Source organism: Myotis myotis, unplaced genomic scaffold (assembly GCF_014108235.1).
Source record: "Myotis myotis isolate mMyoMyo1 unplaced genomic scaffold, mMyoMyo1.p scaffold_m19_p_3, whole genome shotgun sequence".
Lineage (NCBI taxonomy): Eukaryota > Metazoa > Chordata > Mammalia > Chiroptera > Vespertilionidae > Myotis > Myotis myotis.
The window spans coordinates 114,397,389-114,420,066 of record NW_023416335.1 but is presented as its reverse complement, the minus strand read 5'-3'; the positions used below and the strand labels follow the sequence as shown (position 1 = coordinate 114,420,066).

The window sequence follows — 22,678 nt, the reverse complement described above, 5'->3', positions numbered from 1 at the left end:
TTAGCCCTAATTGAATCAGCTTTTCTCAAAGCCTGTGTAGTGGTGTCGACTCTCTCCCACTTGCCCTGACTCACAGGGCAAGAAAATGTCAACACAGCCTCTTGCTTCCCACTACTACTGCTTGATTATTATCACTCAACCACGTCCTCTTGGAAGTGCATGCCTCTGCTTTACACCACCCTTTCTCCACTTGTGGATAATTTTTTTAAAATATATTTTTATTAATTTCAGAGAGGGAGAGGAAGAGATAGAAACATCGATGATGAGAATCATTGATTGGCTGCCTCCTGCATGCCCCACACTGAAGATCAAGCCCACAACTGGGGCATATTCCTGACCTGGAATTGACTTCCTGGTTCATAGGTTGATGCTCAACCACTGAGACACACTGGCTGGGCAACTTTTGGAGAATTTTTAAGCTCAGAATGCTTTTACATCTCCTGATGATCAAACTGGCTGTGGTCATTCAACTGCTTCTCACCCATGTTTCATTACCAGCCTGCACCTACATGGGCATTTCCTCTGTGTTCAACTACATGCATTCAACAGATATCTGCACCACAGGCATAAGAGTAAAATCAAGGAAGACAATAAAAAGTAAAAAATAAATAAATAAAATATAGGGTTCTTGTTCTCCTACAATGCACACAGCCTGTTTCTTAAGTAAAATGTGGATGGATAATAGTCATATCTACTTCATAGAGTAATTGCGAATTAACTGGAACAATGTATCAATGTATGTAAAGAACTAAGAACAGGCTTGAAATATAGAAGGTATTAATTGTTATTAATATTCTCCAAAGTATATAACAGATACAGCTTAAGCAAACATGAACCATTCTGGTATGAAATCTAATTTTTAAACTTTCATCATATTCAACACTGCCTTGTATTAGTTAATACTGTAACAACCACTTTTAAATGAATATACATATATGTGTATGTGTGTGTGTGTGTGTGTGTGTGTACTGCTCAAAATAAAGTGATTTTCCCATTGCTGCGCTACTAAAACTGTCTTCACAATGGCCACCAAAGGCCTATTTTCAAAACTTCAAGACCATTTTGAATCTACTTTATTTACTTATTTTTGTTAATCCTAACCCAAGGATATTTTTTCCATTGCTCTTTTTTTTAGAGTGGAAAGGAGGGGAAGGGGGATAGAAACATCAATGTGAGACATGTTAATTGGTTGCTTCTCACATGCACCTGAACCAGACAGGCTTGCACCTGCAACCCAGCTACGTGCCTTTGACTAGGAATCAAACCAGTGACATTTTGATGTGCAGGTGGAAGCTCTAACCATTGAGAGACACTGGCCAGGGCTTGAAGCTACTTTAAAAGTACTTCCTAACCTCTCTTTTGAACTACTTGTCAACCTCTGAACACTTTCTTCCCCTTTGGATTCTAACAGAGCATGGATCTGGTTTTCATTCTGTTTCTGACCGTTTATTTTCTGTCTCCACGGCAGGCTCCCCTTCTTCTGTCTTACTCTTTAATTGTCGTATTTCTCAGGTTCACCCCTACTTTTCACTGCTTCTCAAAAATCTTTCAATATGCTGTGCTACCTTAATTTACACTTTTATCATCTCTGGCTTGGACTATTCCAACACTCTAAATCAGGGTCGCTAACTGGTGGTCCATGGACCACTGGTGGCCCGTGAGATCCGAAAGCTTGGTGACCACTGCTCTAAATGGTATCCTGGCTCCTAGTTTCTCCCAATTCTAGTGTATCCCTCATGCTGCCACCAGGATAATTTTTTTTTAAGGTCAAGTGATTGTGAAGACCTTCATTATCCTGTTTCCTTCAAGAAAAAGCCCCAAATCTCAGCACACCACACAAAGGCCCTTCATTATTCAGATTATAACATGCCCTTTTGCAAATCTGCCTTTCCACATTTCCTCTTCCTCAAATGCCATTTCCCCCCTGTTCCCAACCACTTCCTGGCCCAGCTCCTTTCTCTATTAAGTATTTACTACACTGCATTTTAAATGTCTGTTTATTTCCCATGTCTATTCCCCTGGGAAAGCCAAAACCTCTCAAGAATAGGGAAATGCATTTCTCTTGTCTGTAGCTCTATATTCTAGTACCAAGCAAATGCTCAACAAATATTTAATGACTGAGTTGCAAGCAATCAACAAATATTAAAATGATTTACAAAAAATTGCTCCTTAGATAAAACTGAGTGAAAGGAAAAGATGCAAATGAAACACTCAACTCAAATCTCAAGGTAAACATGGATACTCTGAACAGACATACAAGGACAGCAGTGCACAAAACTTAAAATTTAGATTACCGCAGAACTTCAAGGTTGTCGGACTATGGCACTGGATGTACATAACGTATGAAACTTCATCACCTCCCTCCTTAAAATCCTTCAATGGCTTTTTAAAGATAAAGCCTCATCTTTAATCTGGTGCACAAGGGCCTCCATAATAAACTTGGCTCCATCTTACAGCCTCAGCTCACACTACTCCCTCCCTTACTTCAGCCACATAGACCTTCTTTCCCACTTCAGTTTTTGCATAAGCAAATCTGCCAGTAATATTCTTTCATACACTTTGCTACTTCAAGCTAGTTCACTCTTATTCTTTGGCTTTCAGCCTGAGGATTCCTTCCTTAAGTTAGCTCCGTCATTTGGTGACAGAGCACGAGTCCATCATGTCATAGTATATTTGTTAGGCAATACCAATACAGGATTATGGGTCCTTTAAGATTTTACATATATATATATATATATATATATATATATATACACACACACACACACACACATATATATATACACACATATATACACACACATATATATATACATATATATATGTATACATATATACATATATATATACATATATATATATATATAAAATCTCCATCCATCCTCACCTGAGGGAATTTTCTTTGGATTTTAGAGAAGGGGTGGGGTGGGGAGAAATACTGATGTGAGAAACATGGATAGTTGCCTCCTGCATAGGCCCCCACTGGGGCCAGGGATGGAACCCACAACCTAGGTTTGTGCCCTGACTGGGAATTGAACCTGCCTGGGAGGGAACTACACTCCTACCAACGGAGCCATGCCAGCCAGGCTCCTTGGGCTTATTTTTATAAACTCTTCTCCCCACTTCAAAAGATTAAAGGTTTAAAGTAGTTCATGTAAAGCACTTACAACTGTGTTACTATACAGTAAGAGTCCAATATATGCCAGTAATTATCATACTTAATTCGTTTTCACCCTTCCCACCCCCAACAGTTCCTCTGCTCCTCCAGCCCAGGAACCACATCAGCCCGGGTCGTTTGTTTTCTTAGCCTCAGCACAGGGTCCTGGACACGGCAGGCCTTCAAGATATGATTAAAAAAACCAGCAACTGAAAAAGCCTACGTTCCAGGATGGCCTTACTTGCTGAACGCCTGCAGGCCACTCACTCATGCCACCTACGCCTGCTTTACCCTCATGGGAAACAGTGCAGTATCTATCCGAGAGGTCTGGTATCAGCAAGACGCTGCGTCCTGGGAGCCGGCGCACAACGTCAGCTGCACGAACGTTCGGTGTTTATGACCCCGGAGCGGAGGTGCGGGTTCCCTCGGGGCACAGCGCGTCCCGGGCCGCCCTCCTCGCAGCCACACCCTCACGGCGCTGAGTGCCGGTCCCCGGGGACGGCGGGCGTGGGAGCCCCGGCCCCGCGCGGCTCCCTCCCGGCGCCCCGCGCCCTCCTTCCTTCCTCGCCAGGACGGACGCACTTCCGGCGGATGAGGGGGGGCAACCCCGGAAACGGAAGTGAGCGGCGGGGCTGGCTGACGCGACCGGGCTGGAGAGGCTGTTTGCGGCGTGAGCTAAAGATGGTGAGTGGACCCCCGGGTGACCCGAGTTCCCGGCGAGCTCGGGGCCGTGGCCCGGCGGGACCAGGCCGCCGCCTCCCAGCCGGTCCCGGTGCGGCGGCTGTGGCGGGAGGATGGAGGAGACTGGCCTCGGCCGCCGGGATCTGTTGAGTCATAGGGTTGGGCGTTCGCGGCCGTCGCGCGGGCCGAGCTACGGTGCAGGCCCCGCGGCCAGTGCTTCGGCTTCATCCCTTTTCCAGCTCCTTCTGTTCTTTCGGTTTGTGTCCTGCCCCCCAGCAGACCCCGACCCCTTCCTGGTGGTTGGCGCGGAGCTGGAAAGGACATATCGAAGGTGCAACCTCTGTGTGTGGCGTTGCCGGCCGCCCTTCCCCGAGGGGGGAACCTTTGGGAGCCCGGACACTCCTCTCCCACCCGGACCCCGGGGACCGACTTCATAACAAACCCACAGCTCTAGCGCGCATTCCTATCGCTCAGCTTTACTCTGCAAACGTTTCTGGGAGCATGTGTTATGCCCGGTGTTGGAGGGGGAAAAGGCAAGCAGTTGCTACTTCCCGTTAGTCAGCACTGTTGTGCATCTCCTCCGCCCCTCTCCCCCTTTCTCTTTCTCTCTTTTTAACTTAAAAGCTGTGGTGTTTGGGAAAGCCCCTGCCTCACCAGCCTCTGATACCACTACCACGGCTAGATTTAGAAAATTGCTGATCATTGTAAAGAGGTTCTAAAAACACTCAGTATATCTAGTGATAGTTAATTTTTCATAGATTGGTTTTCCTCTGCTACTTCATTAGAAGTATCAAGTACCAATCCTGATATTTTTACAGAAGGTAATTGAGAAGCTTTCAGTAGAATACAGAGATCACAATTCCCTGTTTCTTTGTGCAGAAAAGAAACTTTCCTTCTGTCACTGCAGCGAAGCAGTCTGGGAGGAGGAGAATGTTTGTGCAGAAAAGCCAGGGGACGCGTGTTTGGGAAGGTACCTGGGAAGATGGGTAAACAGGGCCAGGGAGTTGTGTGGGGCGATGACAGTCACCTAGTAGGTTAACGACAGTCCACACTGGATTCCAGATCCTTTTCCTGATTGACCCCATGCTTTCTGTGTGAGGGAGTTGAAACCTGTTGTGCACATTCTTGAGTTCCAGGCTAAGGACTTTGGACTTCGTTCTTCAGACAAGACTGATGAACCAGTGAAAGGTTTTTAAACAGTGTTTTTCGGGGAGATTGTGTTTTAGGAAAGCCTTGGTAGGCAGTATTGGAAAATGGGAGAGGGTGTAGGCAGGAAGACCCAATAGAGTGCTGTGTAAGTTATCCAAGTGTGAGAGCCTGGACTAGGGGGGTAGGTCGGAGAAACCCTGGACAGAATAGAGGACCTGACCAAATAAAATATACGAATGATTTTAGAAACTAGTTAAAAAGCTGGTTTCTCAGAATAGTTTCTCCTAGAACAGTATAAGACTGATACCAAACTACCTGTAGCTTTTTTACATCTTTATGCAGAATTGCAGGGATATTGAACTTGAGCAACTAGTGATTTAAAGTCAGCCTCTGGCCCTAACCGGTTTGGCTCAGGGGATAGAGCGTGGGCCTGCGGACTGAAGAGTCAGGTTCGATTCCGGTCAAGGGCATGCACCTTGGTTGCAGAATAAAACTGAACCTTTACGCCTACCTTACTTGCTTCGTCATTTATATTTATATTTTTATACCTATTCCCGTGTTCTTTTTTTTTCCTGGAATGCCTTTTGATCTGACAGCATTCAGAAATAACTCAGGAATTCTTCCTACCCATAAATTTCATATTTTTGTACCATGTGTGTCACTCTAGTACAGTGATTCTCAACCTTCCTAATGCCGCGACCCTTTAATACAGTTCCTCATGTTGTGGTGACCCCCAATTTCATTGTTACAAATTGAACATAATTAAAGCATAGTGATTAATCACAAAAACAATATGTAATTATGTATGTGTTTTCTGATGGTCTTAGGCAACTCCTGTGAAAGGGTCGTTCGACCCCCAAAGGGGTCGTGACCCCCAGGTTGAGAACCACTGCTCTAGTATAATGCTCATTGTGATGATCTAGACTGGGCTCTTTGAGAGCAGAGACCTTATTTTTTTCTCTCTAGTGCTTAAACCATGATTTTTCCTTTGATGTTCAGTATGGGCTTTTTGAATTTTTTGTATTTAATACTGTTTTTCTTTTGTGTTATAGAATACCAGAGGACTTGGATCTCAGCTAAAGGACAGTATTCCAGTTACTGAGCTATCAGCAAGTGGACCTTTTGAAAGTCATGATCTTCTTCGAAAAGGGTATATGGGGGAATAGTGACTTTGACTTTGTTATAATAAACTATTTCTGAAAATTATTTTTCATGATATTCTTTAAATATTTTGCTAGGCCCTAAATATATATTTACTTGGGGGTGGAGGGGAGTGGAGGCTTAGATGTTTTCTGTAGCCGAAGAAGTGCCTTATCAGAGTATTAGGTTAGGGCATCCTCCTAGGAGTCGTTACTCAATAACATGATTTAGTAGGGTTCTTCACTTTGCTTTTGATAACTTGGAGAACCATCTTATTAACTATTGGAGTATTTCACTTTATAGCTTTTAGCATACAGTTGTGGTCCTTCTCTCTGTTTCCTTTATGTTTCTATGTTTAGGTTTCTATGTTTAGTTCTTTTTCTTGGCAGGTTGCTTTTCTGCTTAAATAATAATGCCTCCCCACCACATTCTGTGTTTTGAATTTTATATCTAATTTTAAGGTATTTAGGTTGTACTGTAATGGAATGGCATTCTAATGGTGTCTGGGGACAGACAGAATGCCTCATTGTTATCTTACCATTTTGTAGTGAAAGGTGCAGTATATAGCCTTTGGAATTGGAGGCACAATTTCATTTATAATATAATCAAATTCATAAGGTAGCCAGTAACCAAGTCCTGATGATTCGTTATGTATTTACTAGTGGCCCAGTGCACGAAATTTGTGCACTGTTGCGCTCGAGGTGTGTGTGGGGGTGGGGGATAGGGGGTGAGTGTGTGTGTGTGTGTGTGTGTGTGTGTCTGTCCTCTCAGCCTGGCCTGCGTCCTCTTGCAGTCTGGGACGCCTCGCTCCTTACTGATGATTCCTTACTGCAGTGATGGCGAACCTTTTGAGCTCGGTGTGTCAGCATTTTGAAAAACCCTAACTTAACTCTGGTGCCGTGTCACATATAGAAATTTTTTGATATTTGCAACCATAGTAAAACAAAGACTTATATTTTTGATATTTATTATATATATTTAAATGCCATTTAACAAAGAAAAATCAACCCAAAAAATGAGGTCGCGTGTCACCTCTGACATGGCGTGTCATAGGTTCACCATCACTGCCTTACTGCCCACCTGCTCACTGCTCCTTACCACTTGGCTCGCTGTTCCTTAGCGCTGCTGCGGAGGCAGGAGAGACTCTCGCCATCGCCACTGTGATTGTCAGCCATGAGCCCGGCTTCTGGCTGAGTGGCGCTCCCTGCGTGGGTGGTCCGTGAGGTCTGAAAGATGGGTGACCGCTAGTATAAAGAAAACATCAGTGAATTATTCTGTGATTTCTAAGGTTTCTTTCAGTTCTCAAATCCTGTTTTAGACAATAAGATAGTCATCTGTATATATCTAGTGTAATAAAGACCAGCGGCCTGGTTCTAGCTGTGTATCACCTAACATAGTACTTTGTACATAGAGGTGTTCAGTAAATGTCAAACATGTTACTTGACATGTGTTATTAAAGACACATTAAATATTGAATACACATTGGACCTGAGCAGAGGAGACTTAGATATTTTATGTAATACAAAAGCATGTCATAAGAGTAATAGTGAAAAACATACTTTATGCAATTTCTTCTAGATACCAGGCATCATTTAACACCATTTTTTAGAGGGATTTCTCTAGTGAATTGAAATGTGGACCCCAGTTATCTATAATAGATGTATTTTAAAACAATTAGCATACAGTAAATTTGACTTTTTAAAATTTGACCTTCCCCCCCCCCTTTTGGTGAGTAGTTATATGAATTTTAATACATGTATCATTTCCTGTCAAGAGACAGAAGTTTCATTATCTCCCCCCAAATCCCTCGTGCCATTCCATTGTAGTTATACCTTTGATAGATGTGATTTTAAGCTGTAAGTATTGAGTGATACGTAATCTTTCTTTTAAATGTTTATTTTCAGTTTTTCTTGTGTGAAAAATGAACTTTTGCCCAGTCATCCTCTTGAATTATCAGAAAAAAATGTAAGTATGTTAACAATATATTTATTTTGATCCTCTGGTAGAAAATGCTTTTAATAATACATTTGTGGTTTCATTTATTAAGATAATTCTGGATGGAGCATTTGATCATGAAGAGTATGGCACCTTATTTTTAATATTTTTTGTAGAGTAGGCTTTTAATTATCTTTATACTGCTCCACTAAAGTTTCCCTCTATACATTTTTTCTCTTTTTCATGGATATTTCTAAAGGTCAGTCTACCTCTCCATTCCTCTTTTTTTTTCTTTTCTTTTTATGATCTCGTTTTCTATTTTTCTCCTGCCATTTTTTGATGTAGACTTCCAAGTCCCTATCTCTACCCTTGACTTCTTTCTCAAACCTTGCTTCTCTAAGTTACAGAGGGACATATCCATTTACTAGGCACAGTATGTACACAGATGAATATGACATAATCCCCAACCTTAAAGGGTTGAAAATTTAATAGGACAAGCAGTGGATTGAGACTTCATAAGATGCTTAGAGGTCCAAGGATGGCTCACCCACCTGTGCTTAGCGATTGTGGAAGGCTTTATTGAGGAGGGAACATTTGAATAGTTTTAGGCCAATATTCTCCAGTTAAGTAGATGGGGAAAGGTAATTATCAAAGAGCATGTAGCCTGTACAGATATTTTTTAGGCAGCATAGAGCAGCGGTTGCCAACCAGGTCCACGAGGTCCAAAAGGTAGGTGACTGCTGGTTTAAGGAAACCTTTGGAGCAGGGGTTGCCAACTGGTGGTCCATGAGGTCCGAAAGGTTGGTGACCGTTGGTATAGAGGGTCTTTAAATACACTTTCAGAGCAGGAAGAAAGAGTTACTACTTGGGGATCAAGGTGCACTGTCACCCAGAAAGTTGACCTATTCCATTTTTTCTTCCTCTTTAGCAAGGGAAAAGATCTTTGTGTAAGAGACAGTAGAACAAGTAATTCGATGGTGAAATTGAGGTTCCAATTAGATGATAAAACAAAATGGCTCTTAGTTTAAGTACATTCTGGTTTCATGCTAGAAGTTGTAGGAAAATTAAGTGTCAGAGATGAGACTAACCATGGAAAGCATGTAAATTAACCATGGAAGAAAAAGCTGATAAGGATAGCTAATTTTAATGAATTAGTGAACTATATCTGATGACAAAATAGATCAAAGGACTAAGCCAAAAGTCAAAAAACCACTTACACAGGGGAATGTGAAGTTTTTCATTTGGGTTCAAAAGATGAATTATACACATTTAGATGGGGTAAATCAACTTGGTACATAAAACTTGACTGTATGGTTATTATAAGCCAGCAGAATATGTTAGCCACTGAAAAGAACAGTTAATGCAATCTTGGACTTTATTAATAATAAAATGGAGCTCAAATCAAGGGAGATTATACCCTTCATTTTCCTAAGTATTAATTTGGTTATTAGATGTGGAATATTGGTTCAGTTTTGAGCAATATATGTTAAGAGAAACTTTGACAAATCTGAGTGAGACTGGCCAAAAGGGTGAAGAGTCTAAAAGTTTTTATGTCTTTTGAGACTTAGCTTATATCTATCGACTCTATTTTGTCTTAATAATGTAATCAGCTTAATGGCATTTTCTACCTTGAAATTCTATGGCATTTATTATCCAGTAGAGGCCCGGTGCACAAAATGTGTGCATTCGGGGCGGGGGGGGGGGGGGGGGGCGGTGGGTGGTGGTGGTGTCTCTCAGCCTGGCCTGTGCTTTTTTGCAGTCTGGTAATCCTTGGGGGATGTTTGACTGATAGCGGGGAGTGGGCCTAAGCAGGCAATCGGACATCCTTAGCACTGCCGCGGAGGCAGGAGAGGCTCCCACCACTGCCGCTGTGCTCACTAGTCATGAGCCCAGCTTCTGGCTGAGCAGTGCGCCCCCTGTGGGAGCACACTAACTACCAGGGGGCAGCTCCTGTGTTGAGCGTCTGCCCCCCTGGTGGTCAGTGCGTATCATAGCGACTGGTCATTCCACTGTTCGGTCTATTTGCATATTAGCCTTTTATTATATAGGATTGTAAGTCCTTTAGCATGGGTTGTGTAATTGAACTATATAGAAGTTTAAATTCTTGGCATTATACTTCTTACTAGCTAAGTAAACTTGGCAAGTAGCTTAATCTCTCTTTAAGTCTTAGTTTCCTTCCTCATTAGTAAAGTGGAGTTATATAGCCAATCCCTCAGTATATGCTGGCTTATAGTAGCTCTCCATGATTGGAACTGCAGTGGTGAAAGTGAAGAAGATGACCATCATCTGTGCCAGGGGTTCTCAACTAGGAATGTTTTTGCCCCCCACGGGACATTTGGTAGTTTCTGGTTGTCACAAGTGGTGTCTGGGGGAAGTTTCTTTGGTACTAGCATCTCTTGGGTAGAGATCAGAGATGCTGCTAAATATCCTACAATGCACAGGACAGTCTACAGCCACTGCAACAAAGAATTATTGGCCCAATATGTCAGTAGTGCCAAGGGTTGAGAAGCCCTGATCTATGGCTTCTCAACTAGGTTATGTAACATATATATATATAGTCTCTCTCCAGGGTAAACTATTTCTTCTGTTTTATTCTTTATTACCATAGAGCCTAATTCTAATTTTGCATATGGTTGCAAATAATTAGATATATGTTGATTGGTAATTGCAGTTCGATATCACATTACATGGTGGGTATATTTATCAAAGTGTATAAATTAACTTTTCTACATAAAATTCTATCTAGTAATGAGGATAACTCAATATTTTTTAAAAACATTTTTTAATTGATTTCAGACAGAAGGGAGAGGGAGCGAAACATCAATGATGAAAGAGAATCATTGATCAGTTGCCTCCTGCATGTGCATTTCCTGCCCTGCCCGAAACCCGGGTATGTGCCCAGAATCAAACCTACTGGTTCATAGGTCAACATTCAACCACTGAGCCATACCAGTCGGGCCGCATAACTCAATATTTAAAGGAGACCCTTCAAGTGGAATTAAAGGGCATATATTCATAATAAAGTATTTCAGATTTTCCCTAAATGTGGACCAAATTTGGACCATCCATCACAATTTTGCTGTTAAGCTAAAGTATTTAAAAACCATATTGCTAGATATCTTACCTTCAAACTTCTTATATATGGCCCCCAGATCATGCCCCAAGTGATTACTAACCTCTTAATAGATTTTTGATTAGTTACCTTTTTTTACTGAGGACTTAAAAAAAAAATCTTTAAAAGAGTAAAAAAAGGTCATAGATGTCGCTTTACCTCATTAGCTCAGACAGATCTGTGCAGCCATCTGTTTGCATATCATAAACACTTTTTAAGACCCATTTTGGGAAACTATGTTTTAGAATCCAAGAGTCAAGTTGATTCCTTTTGCCTGAAATGCATTGAATTGTGATAAAAGTTTTTTAGAAATAATAAAAGCATGATTCAAAAAAAGAATTGCTTAGTTATACCCAATACAAATTGTTCAGAGATTTGGGTTCCTCTCCTCTCCCCCAAAGAATCAGTTATTTCCAAAAGTGGAGTTCAAACATTGTAGTTTAACAGGGAGGTATAATGGATCTGATTATTTCTTTATGAAATCTTATGAGATAAACACTTTCGTACTTGGAAATTCACTATTAATTTTTGTCACTGTATGTAACTGTTTTTGGATCTCAGATTATACCCTTTCTTTGCTCTACCAATTTTGTGGTAATTAAAACCAAAAGTACTGAGCTGTTACTATGCTTTGTGAATATACTTTTGCAATGTGAAATAATATTCCTTAATTTATTAGTTTTGTAAATCCAAACTTTAAGTGATAATTTTATACTGGTGAAGTATACCTGCATGCTGGATAAAATATAGACATATATATCTGAATATTTGTTCAAGAAAGTAGTAAAAGTATTTTGTTTTTATTTCAGTTATGGGTATTAAAACTCTTCATCTAAATATTGTGTTGCATGTGTATCAGTGCTAACTGTTTTGAATAGAGAATGTTGAGTGTACCATTTAAAATTATATTGCTGCCCTGACCAGGTGGTTCAGTTGGTTGGAGAATCGTCCTGTGCACTAAAAGATAATGGGTTTGATTACCAGTCAGGGGCACATACCTAGGTTGAGGGTTTAATCCCTGGTCTGGGAGTGTACAGGAGGCTACCATCAATGATTCTCTCTCTCTCTCTCTCTCTCTCTCTCTCTCTCTCTCTCTCTCTCTCTCTCTCTAAATCAATAAAAATATGGGTTAGTATTAAAAATAACTACAAATACAATTGTATTGCTGTCTTTTGCAGTTCCAGCTCAACCAAGATAAAATGAATTTTTCCACACTGAGAAACATCCAGGGTCTATTTGCTCCACTAAAATTGCAAATGGAATTCAAGGCAGTGCAACAGGTGAGTGTATGTGTGTCAGTTATGTATGCATCCCACATGTGTGTTGACACTGATTGGAATGACTCTTCTATTCTAATAACAGCTGTACAAACCTAACCTGCTCCCTACCATCTATTCTACTTTCCCCCTTTTAGGACATGACTTCGATTCCTATTTTATATAGAAAAGAAAAATAAAAACCACTAAATGGAAAACTTCTTCAAATTATGGGCTCAGTGTCTGAAAACTTACCTGCATACACTTCCATGTTTTTTCTTTGGAGGGTTGAAGTTGAGATGCCTGTGGGACTATCCAAGTGGAGTATCAAGTAGGCAGTTTGTAGATACCTGAGTAAACCTGTGGCTCAGGAGTAAGAGCTTTAGAAATGGCCAAGAATGTAAGAACTGTCCCCCACGTTCTGGAATTGTCACGTCACACTACTTCAGGGACTTCCTTTTTCGTGGATCCTTTCCATAGCTGATTATCTTCAGCCTCTCTCTGCTTGCTGGAGCTCAGCAGCTTCTACATACATTTGAACCTCTGTCTTTTAAAACAAAGCACAAATTATATCGATCTCAAATTCCTTTATAGCAACTTGTCTCTCACTAAGTATGCTTTTGCAATTTGAGCTTTAAAAAGTTGTCTACATACGTAGTTCTGGCCGGTGTGGCTCAGTGGTTGAGTGTCCTATGAACCAGGAGGTCACAGTTTGATTCCTGGTTAGGGTGCATGTCCAGATTGCTGGCTTGATTCCTGGTCAGGACACATGCCTGGGTTGCTGGCTCTATCCCCAGTGGGGACATGCAGAAAGCAGCTGATCAATGCTTCTCTCTCATCATTGATGTTTCTATCTCTCCCTCTCTCTTCCTGTCTGAAATCAATAAAGATATATTTTTTAAAAGTTGCCTACGTTGCTACATATGCTCCTGTTCACTCAATCCATGATTCTCTGGCTCTCATCACACACCACAGAAACTGCTCGTGAGCAGTGGATATTGTTATGCCCTCATTTGCTGATCTCCCTGTGGTATGCAACACTAATGTCGCCTCCCTTCTTGCCTTGGCTTTAGCACATTGCTCTTTCGTGATGTTCTCCTCCTCTCTGAAGCCTCATTCTTAGCTGTTGCTGTATAAATTCTTTTTATTTATTTGGTTCCCTGAAATACCAATTTTGTTAGTACCCATTTCTGGTCCTCTACTCATCTTATTTCCCATCTATTTCTATGATTTTAGTTATCATTGAGCTGTAAACCTGTAGGCTCTCCATTTGGGAATCCCACAGGCACTTCAAATTTCACTCAAGTACAGAATAACTCATTGTTTCTCACATACTACTTGTCATGTATGAACAGAGTTTTTCCTAAGGTAGAAATTGGAATACTAGCCTTGATTATCTCACCTAGCACCTTATCCCCCACCCCCACCCTCCAACATCCAATCAGTTAGCTCTTTTTACTGTTGCAGCTGCGTGGGATCTGACCCTCACTGTGCTTCATCAGGATTATGGCAACACCCACCCCTGCTGCTTACCACTCACACTCTAGCCAGAATAATCTTTGTGAAACATAACTCTGATCATGCCACTCCCCTCGCTTTGCCCTAAAAGTGGGTAAAACCCCCTTCCTTAATGTGGCTCTGGTCATGAATTGCCTTCTGCTTGCTCTTCACCATGCTCCATCGCCTCCTCAGCTACTTGCAGTATCCTGACTAATTTTGTTCGTTCTCCTTTTGGTTTTTGCACATGTTCTTTCTGCTACTGTGGATTCCTTTCTCTCACCTGGCTATAATTGTGTCTTTTTCAATAGATTGTATTAATGCCATCACTAAGTCATTTTGAAAGCTGTTTTTGAATTTTTTTCAAGAATAAAGCTCTAAAAGAGCATGTATGGCTTTACATCAGAATAACCTGGATGTCAATCTTGGCTCCACCACCTACTAGTTTTAAGAACTTAAATACATTAGAGACCTTTTTGAACCTTAAGTTGTGTTTGATTTTTAATGTGAAGTAGAGTTAGCAGTGAGAACAGTATGGAGTTATTAGGATTATTCTGCAGATGAAATGAAATACATGCTTTTGCACAAAATTGTTAGCTTTTTTTTTTTTTAATGCTTCTACTACTCAGATTCCAGCTACATATTGCTCATGGTTTTGGGCCTAAGCTCTTAACACCATTTAATCCAAAAAACTTTGTTCAAGATTTTGGCTCTTGTGGTCTGATCACTATGTTATTGCAGTTCTTGCTTGTCAGGATGTATAACCACTGCTTGCTCATCCCTGTTTTTGATGCTTTCTCAGGGTTCTATCTCTCGTCAAATTCTACCTACCATCCCCCTTACTATCTGGTTTAATTTACAGTCTTCATTTTTATTTTTTCCTCTTCTTTTTATATCCCTCACCACACTTTTTTTTTCTAGTTTTGATAACCTAGAGAAATTATTCCATATCACAAAAAAATAACTATAGGCCATTAGTAATTAAAAAGATTTTTAGTCTTCATATATTTCTTTTTGTTTTGTTTTTAATTTATCTTTATTGTTGAAAGTATTACTGATATCCCCTTTGTATTTTTTCCCCCATTGATCCCCACCACCCGCACCCTGCATATATTTCTTTGGTGGAAAAAAATATTAACTGTCTCCTTACATTCTGAAGTTATTACTTTAAAATACTGGTATTATTTAGTCACTGACCATCTATTACTCTTTTGGTATTCTTTCGGCAATATTCAAAATTGTCTGCATTGATTCAAATTATAACTGCCAGGCAATTGACAAACAGAAAAATTGAAAATTTGTTTTGGTTATATTAAGGGTTGTTGAGTACTGGCTATGTGCCACCATACTACAAGTTTGAGAGGGAGTTGGTATAATCCTATTTCACAGATAAGGAAACTGAGGTTGAGACAGAAGAGGTAACTTACGCAAAGCCCTAGGATTGGTGAGTAGTTAGAGTCATATTTGGAATCCAGATCTCTCTGACTCCATGCCTGGACTTTCTCCACTATACTTAGGTACCCGTCTGTGGTATACTTACTTAACACTTAAAAAAGTAGATAACACTCATTCAAAATAGTGTTGTGTGTTTTAAAGGCCCCACACATGAGCTTGATCTTCCTTTCTGATTATCACTACTGTTTGAAAGGGTCATAACTTATCTTTGTACTGTGAGCAATGCAGAATGTACAAAATGAAGTAATCAGTTTACTAAGTAGAATAATGCTCTCCCTGAGTTGGAATTTCTTCAGGAATTTGATCATCCTACCTTTATTAGGAACTAGATAGAGTGTTAGGTTCTGGGATTTGGCATTTCATCAAATGGTATATGCTGTGCTTGTCGTGAGCAGAAGCAAAACCCCTAGATACGTGTAAACCTGACGACAGGGTTATAAAAGTACAATTTCAGTGTCTTTACATATTTTGAGGAATTTTTTGGGCCTAAATATGAGTGGTTTATTTTCCTCCACACTGGTTAAATTAACATTTGGTTTTGTGGATTTTACAAATAAAGAATGAAAAACATAAAATTAGATTATTTATTCCCCCACCTTTTTTTTTCTCTGATCTTACCCTTTCATACTTTTCCCAAAGGTTCAGCGTCTTCCATTTCTTCCAAGCTCAAACCTTTCACTGGATATTTTGAGGGGCAATGATGAGACTATTGGATTTGAAGATATTCTTAATGGTAAGCAACTTTTTCTAGAACCCAATAATGTGCAGGGCAGCAGCAGCAAACAAAACCCACAGCATCCTTGTCCTCATGAGGCTGGCTGTTGATTGGACTCATGTGTTATTCACTCCAGTAGGATACAATTTAATGGTAATAACTTTTTTAACTGGTTTTATTTATTTTTTTAAAATATATTTTATTGATTTTTTACAGAGAGGAAGGGAGAGGGATAGAAAGTTAGAAACATCGATGAGAGAGAAACATCGATCAGCTGCCTCCTGCACACTCCCCACTGGGGATGTGCCCGCAACCGAGATACATGCCCTTGACCGGAATCGAACCTGGGACCCTTGAGTCCGCAGGCCGACACTCTATCCACTGAGCCAAACCGGTCAGGGCCTTTTAGTGTATTTTAAAATGAGCTATCTGCTCTCTCCCTTTCTCCTGCTCTGTCTCTCTCTCTCATTAAAAATGCAGTGCTAACAAAATATTTTTGAGGTGCTTGATCCCTAGTAAGTGTTGCAAGCTCTTGCTCATCACATTCTCCTCATCAGCTGACCCAGGAGGAATTTTATGTCTATAATGAGGGAGTGGTTTGTTAATCTGAACTCTATGAGGACTGTTAAACCCAGTGAAAATCTGTGTATTTCTCCAGTTTACGTTTTGTAATGTGTTGGAGGCGATGAGGGCATTACTCACTCATCTGTGAAGTTCTTGGCCAAGAACAATCTGTACATTTTACAAGGAAGGGAATGTCATGTGAGGAGGGCAAGAGTAAAGGCAAATATAGACTCTTCTTTAATGCTGCAAGGGGCCTTCCATTCAGTGCAGACCCTCACTTTAAGGTAAGTAACAGTGAGCCAGAGGCTCGGTCCTGCCTAGAGTCTCACAGCGAGCTCATGGCATAGCAGGCACCGGAAACACAGGCCAGTGCCTTTCTCACATGGTATGCTGTCTTCTGGGGCAAGTGATTTATTTAACAAGTGCATATTTTATTAAAGTCAAAAGCTTAAAACAGCAGAGTTTAAAGGAAATTGTAGTTATCTAAATGAATATATTGTTTGTTTATAAATTTAAAACAATATAGCCCAAACTCAGGTCTTCCATAATTACCCTGAGACCCATTTCTCTCCCTCATTCTCTGGTTACCTGCTGTTATTAGTACATGTCCCCCTGCGTATCTTCATACAAACATGTCATCAGAAAATATTTGGCATTGTTTATTTTTAACATTGGCATAATACTGTGTATCTTACAGTATGTGTTTATTGATGCGTGCTTCCATTTTTTCTCATTAACACAAAGCAGGGCTACAGCAAACATCTTTGCTTATTCTTTCTACTCATGTGCAGACATTTAAGTTAAGATTTTGGCCAAAACCGGTTTGGCTCAGTAGATAGAGTGTCGGCTTGCGGACTGAAAGGTCCCAGGTTCAATTCCGGTCAGGGGCATGTACCTTGGTTGCGGGCACATCCCCGGTGGGGAGTGTGCAGGAGGCGGCTGGTCGATGTTTCTCTCTCATCGATGTTTCTAACTCTCTATCTCTCTCCTTTCCTCTCTGTAAAAACTCAATAAAATATATTAAAAAAAAAAAAAAAGATTTTGAATGTCTGTTATATACCTAGCAGTTTATTAGTTATTGTAGTAGTATTAGTTGTTGCTAAGGGTATTTTGTTGAGTGACAAGTGTGGAGAATCAAGGTTAGATTGCTGAATTGATACAGTCTGCATAATCTCCAGCCTCTTAGGACAGTGGTCGGCAAACTGCGGCTCACGAGCCACATGCGGCTCTTTGGCCCCTTGAGTGTGGCTCTTCCACAAAATACCACGTGCAGGCGTGCACGTACAGTGCGATTGAAACTTCGTGGCCCATGCGCAGAAGTCGGTTTTGAGCCTGGGCGAGTCTATTTTGAAGTGGCGTTAGAAGAAGTGGGGGGTTTTGGTCGGTAGGGTGACGGGAGATGCGGTAGGGTGATGGGAGATGCGGCACAGACGGGCTGCAGGATCCGCAGTGCGGGGGAGGTACATTGTTTTGAAGTACGTCCGCTGAGGTCGACCCCTTCCAACTCTCCCATCCACACTCGTCTATCTGAAACAAGTATACAAGACGATGGGAGAGTTGGAAGGGGTTGACCTCAGCGAACGTACCTCAATCAGATTGAGGATGTTTTTAGCAAAGGCCAGCTTAGGAGTACCCTAATTAAGTTAATAACAATATACCTACCTATATAGTTTAAGTTAAAAAAATTTGGCTCAAAAGAAATTTCAGTCGTTGTACTGTTGATATTTGGCTCTGTTGACTAATGAGTTTGCCGAGAACTGTCTTAGGAGACTCAGTGAGGAACATCCAAATTGATCAGTAACTCTTGGCTATCATTATTTTAATGTAAATGGATACTTTCATTTACAAACTGATTTTACTGTGTTGGGGGTTTTATTCTGTTTCTGTTTCTATTCCTATGTTGAGTAGGAGATTAAAAAAAATAGGCTTTATTTGTTCCTGGGAAGCTTACTCTTCGTATTAATTTTAACAGCTCTTTTACGTGCATTATGACCATTAAAATTTTTGTCTGACTCATCCATAAAAACAAGAGTGAAGATTGTTAAGATTTTCTTGCTCTAGAATTCTAATTTATGATTGTGTGTATGTTTGTGTATGCAACGGAGCACAAAACAATAGAGAAAATGTTTTTGCAATTTAGATTAAGAGATTGCCTCATCTCGTAATTAGAGCTTGTTCCTAGAGGCATCTGGAAAGCCAAAGGAGTTCTTGGCTTCTTTGCAGTCAGTCCCTCCCCACTTTTGGTTCCAGGCAACACTGGTCTGTTTTCTGTTCCTTGAGATTAGCTTCACTTGTTCTGTATTTTCATGTGAGTGTAATCACTTAATTTATCTTGTTTTGAGCATCTTTAATATGTGTTTCTTTTTGTTTTCAGACCCATCACAAAGTGAACTAATGGGAGAACCACACTTGATGGTGGAATATAAACTTGGTTTACTGTAATGAAGTGAGCTGACCATGGAAATGGAGGGGCTACATCTTGTTTATAGTCGTCTTTTTACTATAGTTTTATGTATACAACATTAAAAGTACTGACACATGAGAATTGTTGCCTACATAGTATCATCATTGGAAATTACTTGTGTCTTTGGTTTACATCCATGTGACAGTTGAAGGCACTCGAGATGATTTTAAAACTCCTGAATTATATTGAAACAATAGCCTTCTATGTCTTTAAAAAATGGTTGCTAATGAATATTATAAAACTGACAACAGGTTCCAGTTTAACCTATTTCCGAGGCATTCCATAAATTGAATTTTGAATAACCATTATCAGTATTTGAGTCCATAGTCTTCATAGCCCTTGGAGAATAAACATCTGTAATTGATTTCAATGATAACACTTCAAATTAAGTACAAAATCAGATATTTATATTTTACCTTGTTTCCCTTTAGTCCATTAGTACCCATAAGAATAATATTTGTGCCCTAGCTGCTTTGGCTTCAGTCGGTCTGTGTTTCCATTCCGGTCAAGGGCACATGCCCGGGTTCTGGGCTCGATCCCCAGTAGGGGGATTGTATGAGGCAGCCAATCTGTGATTCTCTCATCATTGATATTTCTATATCTCCCTTTCCCTCTCTGAAATCAATAAAAATATATTTTATAAAAATGAAGAAAAACATCTGTGCCTGACCAGCATGGCTCAGTGGTTGAGTGTTGACCTATGAAGCCAGATGTCATTGATCAATTCCCGGTCAGGGCACATGTCCCTGTTGCAGGCTCCATCCCCAGTGTAGAGCATGCAGGAGGCAGCATATCAGTGATTCTCGTCAATGATGTTTCTCCCTTCTCTAACATCAATAAAAACATTAAAAAGGAATATTTGCTTTATTGAAGCTACTTTAGAATTCTAGCTATCCTTTGATTCTTCAGATTGAAAAGTTCAGTGGTTTTGATCTTAGTCTTGTTTTTAAAATGAAAAATTAAAGCAACCAGCAGATGTCAAAGTATTGTACTGCATAGATTTATAGGTCACAAGATCTTAAAAAGAGTGGAACATTCATGTATACATACATACTATGTTTCTATGAACATATTGCATTATACTTATTTAAAAATAAATCTTCACTATGGGTCTTAAAGGTATTCTCTGTGAACCTGCAATTTAGATTAAGATTTTGAGATTTAATTAGTAATGGATCATCTTTCAGCAATTAAAAAAACATTTATTTGATAGGTTAATATCAAAAGTATATAACATGCAACTCAACAACAACAAAAAAACGAACCAATTGAAAAATGGGCAAAGGATCTAAATAGAAATTTTTCCAAGGAAAATATACAGAGGGCCAACAGGCACATGAAAAAACATTCAACATTACTAATTATTAGAGAAATGCAGATCAAAACCACAATGAGTATTCACCTTCCTCACATTCTTATGCATTCTTGTGTCCTCAGAAACATCTATTGAATAAGTCATTGATTTGCAATTGAAGACAATATTGCCCCTTCCCTAGGGGCAGGGGACATTTGAAAATGGAAGATATTTTTTGGTTGTCACAGTTTGGTTGCTACTGGCATTTAGTGGGTAGGGGCCAGGGATGCTGCTAAACATCCTACAACATATGGTCATATAAAGAATTGAAAGTACTAAAGGAAGATGATTTAAAATACTATAGTGAAACAGCCTTTTGTGTCTTAAAAGTTATTACTGAATATTACATAACTATATCCTGGGTTTGCTCCCTGCAACCACGAATCATTTGGTTCAAATGTCAGTAATGTCAAGATTGACAAACTTTGAGATAAACCAAATGACACATTACTGATTGTTGAGTTTAATTTTAAAACCAACTTTGCCAACACAATATTTGCCAACCCATTTTACCCTTAATTATGAGAAAATATAGAAAAAGAAATGAGGGTTTACTAATTGATTGTTTCTAGATGTATTTGCTTTCAGTTGGATGTTCTTTAGTTCTAGGAATAGTAGGTAACTTTCCTGACCAGTAGGGGGTACTATGAAATTAATGACTGTTTAAAAGGAAAAGCTGATGCCTTTAAACACGGAGATGAAGAATCATGATTAGTCTTTACTTTAGTTTTTCACCTTCTTACCAGTGATCCTCATCCCTGGATGCAAGTAAAATTACCTGAGAATCTTGTGAAGAAATGTTGGTGTCATGGTCAGAAATTCTAATAGGACTACTCTGAAGTAGGTCCCAGGAAGTGTACTTTTGAAAAGCTCTCCAGGGTTGAGAATGTTTGATTTATATGCTTGCTTTCTTTTTGCCTTTATGTTAGTGACATTCTTTAGCATCAGTTAATGCTGTGGTGTACCTCAGTGTTGAAAAGTTTACTGATGTTTCTTTTTTTTTAATATATTTTATTGATTTTTATAGAGAGGAAGGGAGAAGGATAGAGAGTTAGAAACATCGATGAGAGAGAAACATCAATCAGCTGCCTCTTATGCATCCCCTACTGGGGATGTGCCCGCAACTAAGGTACATGCCCTTGACTGGAATCGAACCTGGGACCCTTGAGTCCGCAGGCTGACGCTCTATCCACTGAGCCAAACCGGTTAGGGCTACTGATGTTTCTTAATGTCTGCAATCTGCAGTGTTTGTTTTGAGTTATTGGGGAACCATGTGAATTTTTTTTTTTTATATATTTTATTGATTTTTTACAGAGAGGGAGAGAGATAGAGAGCTAGAAACATCGATGAGAGAGAAACATCGATCAGCTGCCCCCTGCACATCTCCTACTGGGGATGTGCCCGCAACCCAGGTACATGCCCTTGACCAGAATCGAACCTGGGACCTTTCAGTCCGCAGGCTGACGCTCTATCCACTGAGCCAAACTGGTTTCAGCCCATGTGGATTTTTGCTTTGATTTTGGCAAGGCTTACTTTTAGAGAGATGGATTGATTTTAATTCAAGACTTAGACTACCCTTATAATTTGTTTTTGTTGTTGCCTGTATTACATAGAACTCTTGCAAAACATGAACCACATATTTTCACCAACTTTTTATTTTGAAAAATTTGTGATCTACAGGAGTTGGGTTCCTTTGAATTATTTAGGTTCCTTTGAAAGAATCAGTTGCAAATTTCTAGAGTTACTTGCCTAGGTGCCAACTCTTCAATTAGGCTTAATTTTTTTTTCCTTTTTAAATTTTATGATTTTATTGAAAACTAGAGGCCGAGTGCACAGATTTGTGCACCGGTGGGATCATTCAATCTGGCCTGCACCCTCTCACAATCCGGGACCCCATCAGGGGATGTAGTAGTGTGCGAAGCGGCAGGTGGCTGGGGAAGAGCCTGAGCCCGGCCAGGTACCATGCCACTCTCACTCATCCTGGCTCCACCTGCCACTGCTGCCACTCTGTAGCACTGCTGTGGAGGCGGGAAAGGCTTGTGCCACTGCAGCTGCGCTTGCCAGCAGTGAGCCCAGCGTCTGGCACCCATCAGTCAGCTGAGTGCCGCTCCCTCTGTGGGAGCGCACTGACCACCAGGGGGCAGCTCCTGCAGTGAGCATCTTCCCTCTGGTGGTCAATGCATGTTATAGCGACTGGTC

The 22,678-nt window shown here is 40.3% G+C and overlaps 1 protein-coding gene across 4 annotated transcripts; it reads left to right on the top strand.

Annotated features, from left to right (window-relative positions):
• The first annotated feature begins 3,373 nt into the window (after nt 1-3,373).
• LOC118650996 (proteasome maturation protein) lies at nt 3,374-19,206 on the top strand. 4 transcript variants are annotated; one of them, XM_036299652.1, is made up of 7 exons: nt 3,930-4,169; nt 4,718-4,808; nt 6,040-6,137; nt 8,032-8,092; nt 12,353-12,454; nt 16,022-16,115; nt 19,036-19,206. In XM_036299652.1, exons 1-7 carry the CDS (start codon nt 3,952-3,954, stop codon nt 19,101-19,103), a joined length of 732 nt encoding a protein of 243 aa, XP_036155545.1. In that variant the 5' UTR covers nt 3,930-3,951; the 3' UTR covers nt 19,104-19,206. The 4 variants fall into 4 exon arrangements, with proteins under 4 accessions (XP_036155543.1, XP_036155544.1, XP_036155545.1 ...); XM_036299653.1 differs by having other exon boundaries at nt 3,937-3,983; XM_036299650.1 differs by lacking the exons at nt 3,930-4,169; nt 4,718-4,808 and adding an exon at nt 3,374-3,841.
• Nucleotides 19,207-22,678: the final 3,472 nt, after the last annotated feature.